Raw genomic sequence first — 14888 nt, 5'->3', positions numbered from 1 at the left:
TAGGGGTGGATTACTGATTATTTACTTAATAAAATTAAACAGTAATTAAAAATTTATCCTGATTTTTGTATGTGCTTATCTCATGCATCCAGTGCAAGGATAAAAGGCAAATGAAGGTGTAGGGAAATGAGAAGATAGAAATAATCTAGACAATGTGAAGTAAATCAGTGTTCTTTGTTCCATAGGTTGTTTTCAAACCTCTTCTAAGTTACACGGGGATTCAGTCTCAGGATGCAATGCCACTCTGCTACCGGATGTACTTTGGAGAGTATCTCTCATTCTCAGGAACTTTGGACTGCCTCAGAGCAGATATTGTTGATTCAGATACAGCAAAGGACAGAAAAAGCAAGCGAGCTCGAAGGTATTTTGTTAAATATTCGAAAACACATATACTGACTAAATAATGAAAACGAGAAGGGTAGAAGATAGGACTTAGTGTGGGAGAAATCTGAGACACTCTGAATTGGGGTTTTGTAATTCACCCTGCAGTGCGGTTGTTATTTTCTGTCTAAATGCCTACCTATTGGTTATTTTATTTTTTTTTTCCTTTTCTCCTCCATCCCCCTTGAGTGTTCTGGGGGATGTTTGAGAATGTAATAGAAAAATTGCATGCCAAACTAAGTTTTCAATGAACTGAACCGTTACTATGTTATATGGAAGTCTGTTTCCAATGTTTAATACTATAGTATGAATGCAATACCATGAGAGGAAAGGTTAAATTCATTAAATCAGTTGTACTATTATATGAAAAGTATTTGACTCCATGCTAGTTCTAGAGAGCAATAAAGTGTGACTTGTACTTTTTCTTTCCTAGACAAGGAGCTGTCAACCTTCCTCCTCTTGAATTCAAACCAGCTTTGATGTTGGAAACTTTCAGTATTAGTGCAGTTGTAATGGAGAAATCCATGTGCACACCTCATAACTCCGCCAATGCCCTTTCTTTTCATGACTTGAATAAACGCTATTATAATACTTTTCATTGTAACTTCACGATATCTTGCCAGTCCATAAGCCAGCACGTAGATATGGCACTGGTTCGTCTTATTCACCAGTTCAGTACAATGGTTGATGATATCAAAGCCACACAAACAGACATCAAACTTAGCAGATACACAGCTGGTTCTGCCTCTCCAACGCCTACTTTTAAAACCCGAAAACACAGAGACTTTCGCTCCTCTGATTTTAGCCGAAGCTCTCGAGGAAGTCTTAATGGAGGTAACAGAGTGAACAACGCTAAGAACAAACGAGCCAACAATGAGAACAATAAAAAAGAGTCTAGAAACAAGAATTCTCTGGGCAGGTCGGAAAGAAGAACTTCTAAAGTATCCAGGAAAGGCTCAAAAGATGTGGTTGACATGACTATTCACATGGATGACTCTGACTCTATTACCGTGTCAGAACAGAGTGAACCCTCTGCTGAGTGTTGGCAAAATATGTATAAACTGTTGAACTTCTATTCACTCATTTCTGATCCAACTGGGATTTTAGAAAAGTCTTCTGAAACCTTTGGGCCAACAGGTAAATCCGTTTTACTATCGTCCCTATTGTCTTGGATTTGGGGAGCCAGTTTTATTAAAACAGAGTAAATGGGGCTCAGATGATTTGCCTAAAACCATGCAAGACATACTATTCTTAGTTTCAAACACAAGAGTACATCAGATATGCTAAGGATTTCTTCTGAAATATCCTTAAGTAACTCAGTAGTCTTCTTGCAGGTGTTCGGAGCCCAACTGAACCTACATGCAGAGTGGTGTTTGAGAATGAACAGGATAATGGCAGAGACGTGCAGAGGAAGCGCAGTCTGGTGACTTCAGAGCCGCAGCACGTGACTCTCATAGTCTTTGGGATAGGCATGGTGAATCGAACCCATCTGGAGGCAGATATTGGTGGTCTGACAATGGAATCAGAGCTGAAGAGAATCCACGGCAGTTTCACTTTGAAAGAAAAAATGAAAGGTGTGCTAATCTAAAGTGTACATTGTAATTAATTTCAATAGTGGCTTTACATTGTGTATGTATTTGCATACCTATACCAATGTGTATGTATTTGTGGTATGTTTTATTTATAAATAATGTACTTTGTGACTGAGTGAGGGTGATACAATAGCAGTTTTTAGAAGAACATACTGAATGTTCCTGGGATGATGAGATATTTATAAGGAAGCAAGATTTCCATAAAATGACTTAAGAGAAAAATTCTTTCAGGAGATAAAGCCTCTTTTATTTTCAAAAGTCTTTTTTTTTTTTTTTTTTTTGTCAAGGTTTAAATGTAATATAGTATAATGTGATCACTTAAACTGTAATCTTTTAATGGCGTTGTTGCTTCTACATTTTTGAAACTAGTAGGCTTACCTGGAAGTATTAGATGGAATTATGTGCTATTAAGTGCTGTTTTTTCTTGAAGATGTACTCCATCAAAAGATGACTGAGACATGTGCCACTGCTCACATAGGAGGTGTCAATATCGTCCTGCTGGAGGGAATTACCCCAAATATTCAGTAAGTATCATGCCTGATGATTTAAAATATCTCAATATACATATATATGAAATATTGTGTAGCATCAGTATCAGTTGCGTGACATTAGAGGCATGTGACTTATTATGGAGAAAGCCATGACGATGTGATTCTAGGTAGAATCCATGAAGTTACAGTGTCTGATGGTGACTGTGCACCTGTTGCAGAACTCGGCTTGAGTTTGACTCCTGAAGCTAATTGTGTGTTCTCGCTGACTGGAGGCTTTTCTATGAAAGGCATATCTTTAAGTGAGCTAAGGATTATGATGTACAGATGGTTTCAACCTAGGGCACCCAAACATGCAGGCTTTAGTTGTAGTTCTGTGAACAGAAAGACTCCTCTTTCTTTCTATTTGGAATGACAGGTGTTAGTGAACTGATCGCAATGTAAGTGGGTGACCTTAGTGAAAAATGGTGGGGAACAGATTCACTCTTATAAATAAATAAGTCATACAGTCAGACCTTTCTGCACCAGTTTTATTTGATGTGATGTACTCATGGAATCTTTCTTACATAGTACTTAATGATTCTATTATGCTTCTAATTGTTTTTGGAAACTTGTAGTTCCTATTAAATATACAAGATTTTATATGTAATATTTAACTTACTAATGCTGATTTATCCTATTTGAGGTCTTTATCATTCCTCTAATAGAAACCTTTATGAGCTCCCCTGTTGCATGATTCCTTTGTTATTTTTACCATTAATATCCATTCTCTGCTCTTTATGTAATTGATACAACTGAGAAAAGACAAGAAAGAAAATCACATTCTGTGCATGAACATCTTGACTGACTTTCTCAACATCCACATAATCTTTTTTTTTCCGGGTTCATCGACTCAGGAAATGCATGCATTATTTTTCTTTGTTTCTAGCTGAAATTTGTTGAGTTGCAAAACAACGGTTAATGTACAACTCTTTGTAACGTAGAATACCCTCATGCAGTTTGATTGTTAGCTGAGTAACCCTCAGTATGTGATCTGGTTTTAGAATATTAATCATTTTGTGGAAAAGGAGATAAATAACTTCACTTGAGTTTCTCTGTTTTCTTTTTTCTTTTTTATTTACTTATTCCTGCTTAGTTTGGAAAGTACTATAAAGAACTTAAAATGTGTAGAAATGTACTGATACTCACAGCTAAATTGCACCTGATAAACATATTTCAGAACAGGCGTTCTGATCTGACAGCCATGCAACATTTCTGAAGATGGCTGAGGTTCTTTGTGTCTTTTTCTATGCCATAATCTTACAGAACTTTAATATAGAAATGATGGAAAAAGGGGGAAAACGTTGACTGAATCTTTGGATGAACAAGAAGAAACGAACAAATCCCAAACCTTAAAATTATTTACTTTGAAAGTGAATGTCATATTGTGGGTTACAAATAATTAACTGACTAATTTTGCATGAATGTTTATTCTTTATTTGCTTTGTTTTTGTTTTTCTTGCTTTCTCTTCAATCTTCATCTATAGACTGGAGGATTTTCCTACATCTCCTACAAGCACAGCCAAACAAGAGTTTCTGTATGTCATATTATTATGTTTAATAGTCTTGCAACTAACTGTGTTATATAGCTAACAGCTGCATTTGTTGTGTGTGATTGTGTAGGCAGATGTTGCTTGAATACGTTTCAGTTTAACATCTAATAATGGCTAGGTAAGATTTTAATGTGGCCTGCAAGTATGTGTCCCAAAGGAGCAGTTATTACGTTGTACTGTAATGCTAGAGTGGTTTCACTGATTTGAGTTCTTTAGATTTGCTTCTGTGCTTATTTTAATGAATGAAAATAATGCTGATAAATTCAGGGGAAAGAAAAGATAGATTGTTTTTAACATGGTAAGAAGCTTCTGTGCTTGTCGTGGTGGTACCTGTTGTGATCTGAGTATGATAAGGACCATTGCTTTTTTTGTCTTTATTTACTTCACTGCTGGGTTACTAGCTATGCTGACTAGGCTGTGCTAACAGAGTGTTATAGATGTTTGCTTACATAGTGTAAAAATACAGACATGTAGTGTGCAGTGACTGTTCAGAATAAGTGTATAGCCACCCAGTTGTTCTGAATTCCACTTTGCCATTGAAGTAGACTGTAAGTAGACAGACAATTGACAGTGACATTCATCAGTTACATAAAGTATGCAAATATATGAGCAGAGATTCATTGTTAATCTTGTTCGGTACTTGGGAGGTCCACACTGAGAGTTTTATTTCCAATCTGGTTCTTCCATGAGAACTCTATTTATGTAGTGCTTCAAGTTGTATGAATTAGCGTGTGCTCAGATTTCATTATAAATGCAAAACAGACTTCAGCTCCAACTGGTTTTAATTTTTTTAAGCAAGTCTAAATTAAGATTATAATGTCTATATGGTATGCACCAGGAAGAGATCTTGCAGCTCCCCTTGAGTCCTTGTCCATCAAGCCCTGACACCCTGAGCAGTTTATATAGTAGTATTTTTGCATTATTGAAGGAAGAAAAATATATTCTTGATTGGCCTCATGGTAGTTCAATCAGAAAGCTTAGCAGGTGGAGCTGAGCCGAAAATATGGAAACAACAATGGAGGAATCAGAATCATAGAATGGCTTAGGTTGGAAAGGATCTTAAAGACCCTTTAGTTCTGTTCTCTGTGCCATGTGGAGTCAAATCTGCCCTTTTCTTATGTAGTATGTGTTTGTATAAATGTTTTCTTCCTGAAAATACTTGCAAATTAAGATTGGTTTCCTTCTTCATACTGAGCTTCCGCTCTATAAAATTTTAGTCTGTGACTGCTTTAGGTGTCTTATAGCTCTTTTGTAACTGTGAAAATCTGAAACTTTTTCTGGAAGTAGATAGATAGGCCCACTGTAGATAGGCCCATGGTTGTGTAATAGTGCTCTGGACTTCTTTGTTATAGGCAGAGGGATGATGGTTTTTTTTGTTTCTGCACCTGGGATGCTTTAGGCCAACTGGTGTTCAGCATAATGTGTTAGAACCTCACAGAATAAATGTTACTGAGGGAGTAATTAGTTTTTGCACGTTTTAGCTGATGTGCTGTGATTTCCAAACTCTTTGTCTTTCACTCTGAGGCTGTAATACTCTTTGCTGGCTACATAATAAATTCTAATAACAAAACCCACCAGTAATTCACCTGAAATTAGAAACATAAACGTGTTGTCCCTTGCATCCTTTTTAATAGGAGCTTAGTGATTTCTGTTATGCCAAATTTTCATTCTACAGTCTACAACTGTCATCTTTGTGCATTTTTATTTTTATCTTATATAACCATTGTGAACGATATCCTCATTAACTTAATATTAAAGTTTTGGCTCATACTAATCCAAATTACTAAGCCTATTGAAGACTGTATTAATTGATTAACCCATTTATTGCTTTCTATATATTCATTGCTCACTGACTATTCCTGACCTTTATGGATGCTGAAATCAGATTTCACTAAGTCATCTTATGAAAAGGATGATTCAAGTGTATTCCTGAGAAGGAATTGAAATGGAAGGCTCTTGTTTATGTGTGTGAAAATTTTTCTCTGGATGTGCAGCCTAGTGTGTGTAAATTCAGATGATCTTAGATTACCCAAGAATAACAGTTTACCAGGTATTGGTATTTTTGCAATGCATGCCTTGTGGGTTTCTTAAATGTAGCATAGTTGTCTGTGGCATGTAGTGCATCTGTGTGTGTAAATGAGTGAAAAATTAATGCATATGTAGTTTATAAACAAACATCTGAATAAGAGGAAATTAAGCTAATCCTTAAAATCCATTTTAACATAAAGCTTTAACTATTTTGAAAGACTTGCAAATAAATCCTGTTTCCCTTTCTGTTAGAACTGTAGTGAAATGCAGTATTGCCAAATCCCAAGCCTTGTATAGTGCCCAGAGAGGGCTGAAAACAAACAATGCTGCTGTGGTCAAAGTTGGAGCCATCAGCATCAACATTCCACAGCACCCTGCCACACTGCACAGCATGATGGTGCGCAGTTCTCACCAGCTCTCCAAGCAGATTTCAGATCTCATCAGGCAGCCATCAACTGCGTAAGTGTTTGTCTGGCACATCAGCATGCCACTGACTGAATGCTGTCCGTTTATGGCATGGTGCTACTTTAAGCATGAGAGTGTATTGTGTTAGAATGACAAGAAGTATTTTCTGATCTTCATTGTGTATATAGCTCTCAGCCCACAAAAGAGGATGTTGCGACTCCTTTGCCTTCTGAGAAGACTCCGACAAGTATTAATCAAACACCTGTTGAAACAAATGAATTTCCACAGCTGCCAGAAGGCTTAGAAAAGAAGCCTATAGTTCTTAAATTCAGTGCCATGATAGATGGTATAGCTATTGGAGCAGCACTCTTGCCCTCTCTAAAGGCAGAATATAAGATGGGAAGAATGCGGAGTCATGGAATGACAGGTAAGAATTCTCTGAAACTTTAAATATTACGGCTTTTAGTTTGGTGTTGACAGAAGAAACCAAGAAGTCGGGGTATTTCTGTAGAGTCACAGTGAGAGTTTGACTGTTGCTCTTGCCTTTTTTTCTTTTACTCTGAACTTCAATCAGATAGGGCAATAAAGAGGATTTATGCTTTTAATAGATGATTGTCAAATGCAGAATACAAAAATAGACTAAGGAAATATATACAGTGATAGGTACAGCTTTCTCCCACTATTAAAATCAGTTTATGCTTGATTTATTAAATTTTGATTGCTAAGGCTACTCAGCAATACTATTATAAGACCTCAGTGCTGATGAGCTAGTTTGATCCTCTGCTTCATCAAATAATAGAGGCATCTTCATTTTGTGTAAAAAAGGTAAGATAATTCCAGTTCATGTGGGTGGATACGTATAGCTCTATGGACATACACCTTTCAACAACATTTTAAGATTTTTTTTTAATTCTAAAAGTGTTGTTAAATTTAAGCATAAGTGTGGTTCTTTTTCCTTTTTCCTTTAACAGGTGCCCAGACAAGATTTAATTTTGAGCTTCCAAGTCATAGATTGCGCTTCACTTCAAAAGTCTCTGCCACTGATATGTCAACCATTCCTCCTTCTGCAAGTCTCAACCTTCCTCCTGTGACTATGTCAGGCAAATATATCATGGAAGAGCATGATACTTACTCAGACCAAATATGGAGCATAGATGAACTGCCTGCTAAACAAGGCTATTACCTACAGGGGAACTATTTACGTTGCGTGGCTGAAGTAGGTGCTGAAAACAGTGGACATCTTTGATAACTGTTCTTTTGTATATGTTTGTGAATCTTCATCTTAGCTTAATTATCTGCTTCCTCCGGAACTCTCAAATTTATGAGTTGATTCAAATGTAACTGTAATTGCATGAAATAGAAACTGAACGTTCTCAGTGTTTGGTTTGATGAGCAGCCAACATATTAAGCAGTCAAAGACACTTAGCTTTGGAAGATTCTGGATATGTTATTTTGTGTAAACAAATAAGGGAGATGTACTTAGAAACTTTCCTTTTGTTTTTCTTTTTTGGAATGAATATTTCTCATCAGTCAAGTAAAAGCATATTACGCTGATTATTCAAGTATAATTTTAAACAGATAGCTTATCCTTCTGTATCATACTTTTTATGCATATTTTTTAAAGTCTAAAAATACATATTTGATTGATCAGCTAGCTGCACAGCTGTAAGGAGCAGCTAAATGCAACTTAAGCAAATCATTTAAAGTTTTATTTGTGCAGTGTTGTACACACAAGTTCTATTTGCATACCAGTTTCCACACTGTTGTTTTTTTTCTATGTCAAGAATGATATGGTTGGTCTTGAAAATATGTATGCCTTAGAGTTAAAAATATATTGTTTGAAAAGCATGCATATGACAACTGTTCTAAAGTTGTGGGTTTTCTTAATTTCTGTAGGTTGGTTCCTTTGAACATAATCTCACAACTGATCTCTTGAATCATTTAGTGTTTGTGCAAAAAGTGTTCATGAAGGAAGTAAATGAAGTCATACAAAAAGTTTCAGGTAAGCAGAAACACTTAAAATGAACATTTATTCAACTTTGTTTGATGGCAGCATTATGTAGTTCTCTGAATTTAATTCCAACACCATCATTTTGTGTCTAACACTGCATAGAAGGAAGCAACACGGTTTGAGTTTCAGGTGAGAACTGAGACTCTGGAAACTCTTGTAGCTGTTCCAGAGACAGGATGTTTTACAGGAAAGCACGATAGTTTTGACATGTTAATCCAAAGCTGCAAACTCACTTGGTGCTCTCTCATTTCAGTGTGCAATGGAAATGTTTGAGTTTATCTGTTTAGGCACAGTCAAAGTTACAAAGCCTTTATTTTCTAACATAAACTAATGGACAAAAGGTTTTTTAGTTTGTAGGCTGAATCAGGATTTGCATAGCATTATATAATAATTCCAATCACTTCTAGCTCTTCCTGTTAGAAACTGCTTTTTACTTATATGGGGCTACTTTGGAGGGAAAAGAATGGACTGGAAGTTTGTTTTACAGATTATTTTTCCTTTGGTAGTTAAAAAAATACACAGTATTTACTGTGGGTATGACACAGTAAATGAGGAGGTTAACAGAAAAGCAAAGAAGTAAAAATCTGTAGAAAAGTTTCGGTGTTCTTTAGGTTAAAATAAGAGTTGGTAGATGGGATAAACAAATGAGTATTTAAAAAGAAAAGCAGTAACTAATATGTAAAATATATAGACTGTTCATTAATCAATAATAAAGAAAAATGCACAAAATAACTGAGAAATAAAGAAAATATGATTTTTCTTAGTTGAAGTTTTAAAGGCAGAAGGATGAAGGATAAAGGATGCTTCCGAATAACAAACGAATATATTTCAAGTAGTTGGATTTTAATACATTTCTGATTATCTGAAAAGGCCATTATAAAGTGACTACTTGGTGGGAGAATTCATTAATAATTGGAAACAGTGGAAAGGTAACTTAGCAAGTGGTGTGTAAGTGAAAGGACTGTTTGTGTGTCTTTACACAGTCAAACACACACACATAAATGTACATAATTCAGCTCTGCAGGTCCAGATATACTCAAAAAATGAAGTGAAGGAAACTGAACATGTCAGAATTGCTGAATGGTAGGAAGAAACAAGTTTTATTCCACCTTCTGTTCGTTCCAGGCAAAGTACATCAGCGTAGAGTAGTAAGAGGACACATGGGAAAGAACAAAACTTTAACAGCTATCATTATTCTTTTTTCTTTTCTTTTGAAAGAGTATAAAGCAGCAAAATAAGTAAGATGTATTATATATATATATATTATATCTTTTACAGCATTTCATAGTTTGGTATATTCAGTCTCTTCTCTCTTTTTATGTGAGAGATGTATTACCATTTGCTAGTTCTTTACTTTTTCAGACCCTAAATTTGTACTGGGAATAGTAGCCTGATGTTCTTTTGGGTATGACTGCTGCCTTCTGTACTGGGCTAATTCAACAGGAGGGTGGTCAGGCACCAGTAATCCAGACCTGGGTGCTGAATGCGGAGCAATGGGGAAAGATAACTTTGTCCTTTTGGCTTATAACAAAGTAATTTGTATAGCTTGAGCTTCCCAATTAGCCTAATGGACAGTAGTGGATTTCCTAAATGTGGTTTCTGTTTCACTAAAATACCAATAGCTAGTTTTTACACAAGGAAAATATGCAAAGTACAAACAATGTAAGGTGGAGTTTCACAGATCACAATCTAATTAATGAACAGAGCACTGTAGAAACAGCTCCTAGTATCTACATGGATAATATAAGGCAAAATAATAATTCCTCTTGTTTCTTAGAGCCCTCAGGTTCCTATTATAGCTTTGCATGGTCATAGTTAAGAATATTTAAGGGTGATAAAAAAAGCAGAATAATAGAATGGTTTGGGTTGGAAAGGACCTTTAAGATGATCTAGTTCCAGCCCCCCTGCTATAGACTGGGAAATCTCCCCCTGGACCGGGTTGCTCAAAGCCCCATCCAGCCTGGCCATGAATGCTTCCAGGGAGGAGGCATTCACAACTTCACTGCGGAGAGGAAATGCAATCAGATAAATATTGGGTGATGAAAACTTACTGTATATAACATTTTATAAGTCCACAATGTAACTACCAGTTTTTATCACCAAATAACTAATTAGAAGAGTTGGCATTTTTCAAGAGGATTAATGGCCTTAGCCTTTCCCAGTAACAACATGTTCCTGTAAACTAGGGTGGAATGTAGATCAGATCTCAAGGGGTAGCTAAGACAGGATTGCTGCTTGAACTTAGGGATGTTTAACTTGGCATGAAATGTGCCAGGATGAGGAACTAAGTGCTCAATTAAATTGCTACAAGGTACCTTCTTCTCCATTATTGAAGAATATTGATATGATTTCAGTGCCTCTTTCCATGCATGGTATTTGGTTGGCATTTACTTTGTACTGTCTAATAACTAGAAAATATGTATTTTTTTCCTGCACTAATATATTTTGAAAATGAGATTTTCAATTTGCCTAACAGGCTTTGGGTCCTTCTGCAGAAAGTCTGATGAGGGAGGATCATGCCTCCTTGTCTCCATTTCTAGCAGGGAACCACTAGCTACATTTAACAAGCTGAACCTGCACCTGTGTATGTCATGTCTTCAACCTATATCTGTTTTTTATAAAACTTTAGCAAATTACTGATTGAAATGAGTGTTACTTTCTTAATGCTTGTTTGTTTTACAATGTTTTCTGTGCTAAAGCTCTGAATGTGTATATTTATTTTGCATAGGAGGTGAGCAGCCAATACCTCTTTGGAATGAACATGATGGCACAAGTGATGGAGAAAAACCAAAAATTCTTCTTTACTCATTGAGCCTACAGTTTAAGGTAATCTTATAATGATAAAACAATGGTTCGATATGCTGTTAATGGTGGAATAGTTTAGTTTATACCTGAAATCTAACTGAATCAAGAATACTCTGCATGAAGATAGCATCTCGAGTTTGGTTCCAGTAATCTTATTGTGTAAAGGAATTTTTGTTTTATTGCCTCCACTTCTCTTCCTTGGAGCCACACTTTAATTTCCTCTTGTATTGTTCTTATTCATTAGGGAATTCAAGTGACGGCTACAACACCCTCGATGCGAGCTGTGAGATTTGAAACTGGATTGATAGAACTTGAACTCTCAAACAGACTTCAAACCAAAGCAATGCCTGGAAATAGCAGCTACCTCAAACTGTTTGGGAAATGCCAGGTGGATTTAAATCTGGCACTAGGACAGATTGTTAAACATCAGGTTGGTGCTCACCGTCTTTCCATGTGCTGTTCAGACTTAGTTGAGCATGATTTCGAAACACAGTACTGAGCCAACAGATGGTTTCATTTTCTTTGTTCTGATCAAACAGTGGAGTAGGTATCACCTGGTATCATCCATTTTATGATAGAGAAATATTTTGTGATGCTTAGAAACAAATATGTATATGTATGTGTGTGTGTGTATATATATATATATATGTATGTATATGTATATATATATATACACGAACTTTTCCTCCTCTCCATTTCTGAACATTCTAAGGTTTATGAAGAAGCTGGCTCAGACTTTCATCAAGTCGCCTATTTTAAGACAAGAATTGGATTGAGAAATGCTCTCCGAGAAGAAATCAGTGGTTCATCAGATAGAGAAGCTGTCCTTATTACTTTGAACAGGCCAATTGTTTTTGCTCAGCCTGTGGCCTTTGATAGAGGTATGGAAGAGACAATTGCTGTAAGATTTCTTTTCATACTAAAGCAAGCTATTTTATTTTTATGTTTGGAGGGTTATGTTGCAAACAGGCTCACTTGTTTGAGATTCAGTTTATTTCATGCCAAACCAAAATGTTTAATGAAATATATATAATTTATAGGATATCTGCTGCTTGCCAACAGATTAAAATTTCCTCATTCCTGGTTTGGAGGAATATGCTTTTGTAAGTCTTTCTGAATCTGAGAACAGCATTGTTTTCTGTATGTTAGTGTGTGAACAAACTTTGCTGGTCTTGTCCTTTGCAGCATGGGCCTCTTAAGTATCCTGAGTATGCGTATTTGTGTATATGCACTCATGTCCATTGTTAAGCATTCAGAGCATAAAAATAATAGAGAAACAGTACAAATGAAAACCAAAAAACAAAAAATTACCCAACATTTTTAGTGAATGTGTTGTTGTTGTTGTTTTGGTTTTTTTTGGTATGAGTTCAGTTCAAACAAGCATTCTGTTTTTTTCCTAAAGCTGTGCTGTTTTGGCTGAATTACAAGGCTGCATATGACAACTGGAATGAGCAGAGAATGGCCTTGCATAAAGATATTCATATGGCCACAAAAGAAGTAGTAGACATGCTGCCTGGAATCCAGCAAACCTCTGCGCAGGCTTTTGGGACTTTATTTCTTCAGCTGACTGTAAATGACTTAGGAATTTGCCTGCCCATCACAAACACACCTCAGGTAATCAACGGATATGAAACAATGTGGCTTTTGAGACTGTTGAAGTACCCATTTTTATGTGGTATATGTCTTTTATGTACATAAATGTACTTTTTTGTTACACCAACAAAAAAGTTGTAGGATGCTGATAATTGCAGTAGTGATAATGTTCATGATGGAAATGGCATTCTCACTGACAAGACAAAGTTATGGTGCCTCTGTTTAGGGGAAGTGTACTGGATTCTCATTTATGCCATATGCCTGCACAACAGTTTGAAAAGTCCCTGGAAATGTTCACGTGGCTCATATTTCCCTGAAAGCTTGCATCAGAAATTTCAACTAATCTTTTCCAAATGCTTGAAAATAGAAAACTTTTTTAAAATGCTCAAATGAACTCTTTGTTGTTTAATCAAAACAAGGAATGATGGTATGAATTACTACTTGTTATGTATTTTTCAAGCAGTTACTTTCATTTAAGAATTCAGACTAGATTCTAGAAAGAGATGTAGTCACTGTAGAAGTTTCCTCAGTTCTGACACGCAAATCTGAATACTAATTCTTTCCTCAGATAAATAGGAAGGTAGCTAAATCAGTGGTTCTCTCTTTCTTGGAAGTATGAAGCTTTATTCTCAGTTAAAGAACAATTCTTTGTAATCTGTATTCCTTTTGTTCCTCCTGCCTTAGAAATAACTGCAGTTGTGTCTGTCTCTTCATATGTAAAAGTATGATCAGCACCTCGTAACTACAAAATGGAAAACGTTACATTGCCATTTGACAGAAGTTTGAAAAAATAAAATACATGTAACAGTGGAACACTATAAGGATGGATAGTGCAATATAACTTCCAGAGAAAACCTTGAGTTCAGAGACTGTTCCAGTGCTGAACAGGGAATATTCTTTAAGGGAAATAATTCCAGAACAGAAATGAATCATTTTAATGACGTAGAAAGGAATAGTCATAATACACTGAAATACAGCAGAGTAATGAGGCAATAAGCAAGAACTTATAATGGCTTAATATTGTGATACTTAATCTTGTATCTGGCAGCTCCAGACAAAGCAGAAGGAATCTTATGCTTTTATGTTAAAAAAAAATGATAGTAAATTCTTTTTAAAAAAATCTGGTTAACGATGCTGTATATAAAACAGTATGTTTGCAATAAATATGTTGTATAAAAAGAAGTATAGCTTTAGAAAAGGGAGCGTGTGGGCTCTTTTATCTTTTTTTTGCCAGTGAACGAAATGCTAAACTATCATATACAGAGAGCTGAACATTAATCAGACAATCTGTATATTCAGTGCTTTCCATCACTGTAGATAACAAAATAAGCACCAAAAAATCCTGCGAGTCTTAAAGCTGCTTTTCATCATTATTTAATCATCTTACAACCTTTTCTTTTTTACTGACTAAAGCCCTGAATTTCTGTTTTGTGCTTAGGAGGTCAAATGGTTCATAGCACTTGACTATCTAGTCAAGTCATGATCAAATGTGGATTTTCTTTCCTTTTCCAGATGAGCTCAAGTTTCCTTGCCCTAATATCATTACAACACAGGCATTTTTGCTAGAAAACAGCAATTCCAGGCATTATATGGACAGATATGATAGTTTTGAAATGTTGTGCAGAGAAGGGGAAACGCAAAAAGCTATGAGAAAGGGATCCGTTTTCTGATAGGGAAAGATAAACATTAAGTGTGTAGTCAATATTCAACTTTGCAATTTTGAGTAAATTCTCTCTGATATTATTTTCCAGTCTAACCATACTGCTGATCTTGACACTGGCTCTGCTTTAGTCCTGACCATCGAGAGCACATTAATCACTGCATGCTCTTCAGAGTCTTTAGTTAGCAAAGGTCACTTTAAAAACTTCTGTATCCGCTTTGCTGACGGCTTTGAGACAAGTTGGGATGACTGGAAGCCAGAAATAAGAGGAGATCTAGTCATGAATGCATGTAAGTAAGATTTCACGCTGTGCAGTAGAATTGCAGCTATAAA

The 14888-nt window shown here is 35.9% G+C and overlaps 1 protein-coding gene across 11 annotated transcripts in view; it reads left to right on the top strand.

Annotated features, from left to right (window-relative positions):
* Positions 1-14888, top strand: part of KIAA1109 (KIAA1109 ortholog) — a 99870-nt gene that overhangs the window by 59024 nt on the left and 25958 nt on the right. For 10 of the 11 annotated variants that reach the window (XM_015861881.1, XM_015861877.1, XM_015861886.1 and 7 more), the window contains exons 45-58: positions 186-361; positions 815-1518; positions 1716-1955; positions 2404-2497; positions 3988-4038; positions 6334-6540; positions 6675-6913; positions 7458-7702; positions 8383-8488; positions 11226-11323; positions 11547-11732; positions 12015-12183; positions 12705-12916; positions 14647-14845. In XM_015861881.1, coding sequence (XP_015717367.1) covers positions 186-361; positions 815-1518; positions 1716-1955; positions 2404-2497; positions 3988-4038; positions 6334-6540; positions 6675-6913; positions 7458-7702; positions 8383-8488; positions 11226-11323; positions 11547-11732; positions 12015-12183; positions 12705-12916; positions 14647-14845 — 2926 coding nt within the window. The remainder of the gene's footprint in view (positions 1-185; positions 362-814; positions 1519-1715; positions 1956-2403; positions 2498-3987; positions 4039-6333; positions 6541-6674; positions 6914-7457; positions 7703-8382; positions 8489-11225; positions 11324-11546; positions 11733-12014; positions 12184-12704; positions 12917-14646; positions 14846-14888) is intronic. The other variant, XM_015861878.1, reaches the window with a different exon arrangement.

The sequence above is a fragment of the Coturnix japonica genome, chromosome 4 (assembly GCF_001577835.2).
Source record: "Coturnix japonica isolate 7356 chromosome 4, Coturnix japonica 2.1, whole genome shotgun sequence".
Lineage (NCBI taxonomy): Eukaryota > Metazoa > Chordata > Aves > Galliformes > Phasianidae > Coturnix > Coturnix japonica.
This window is presented reverse-complemented; position numbering and strand designations above follow the sequence as displayed.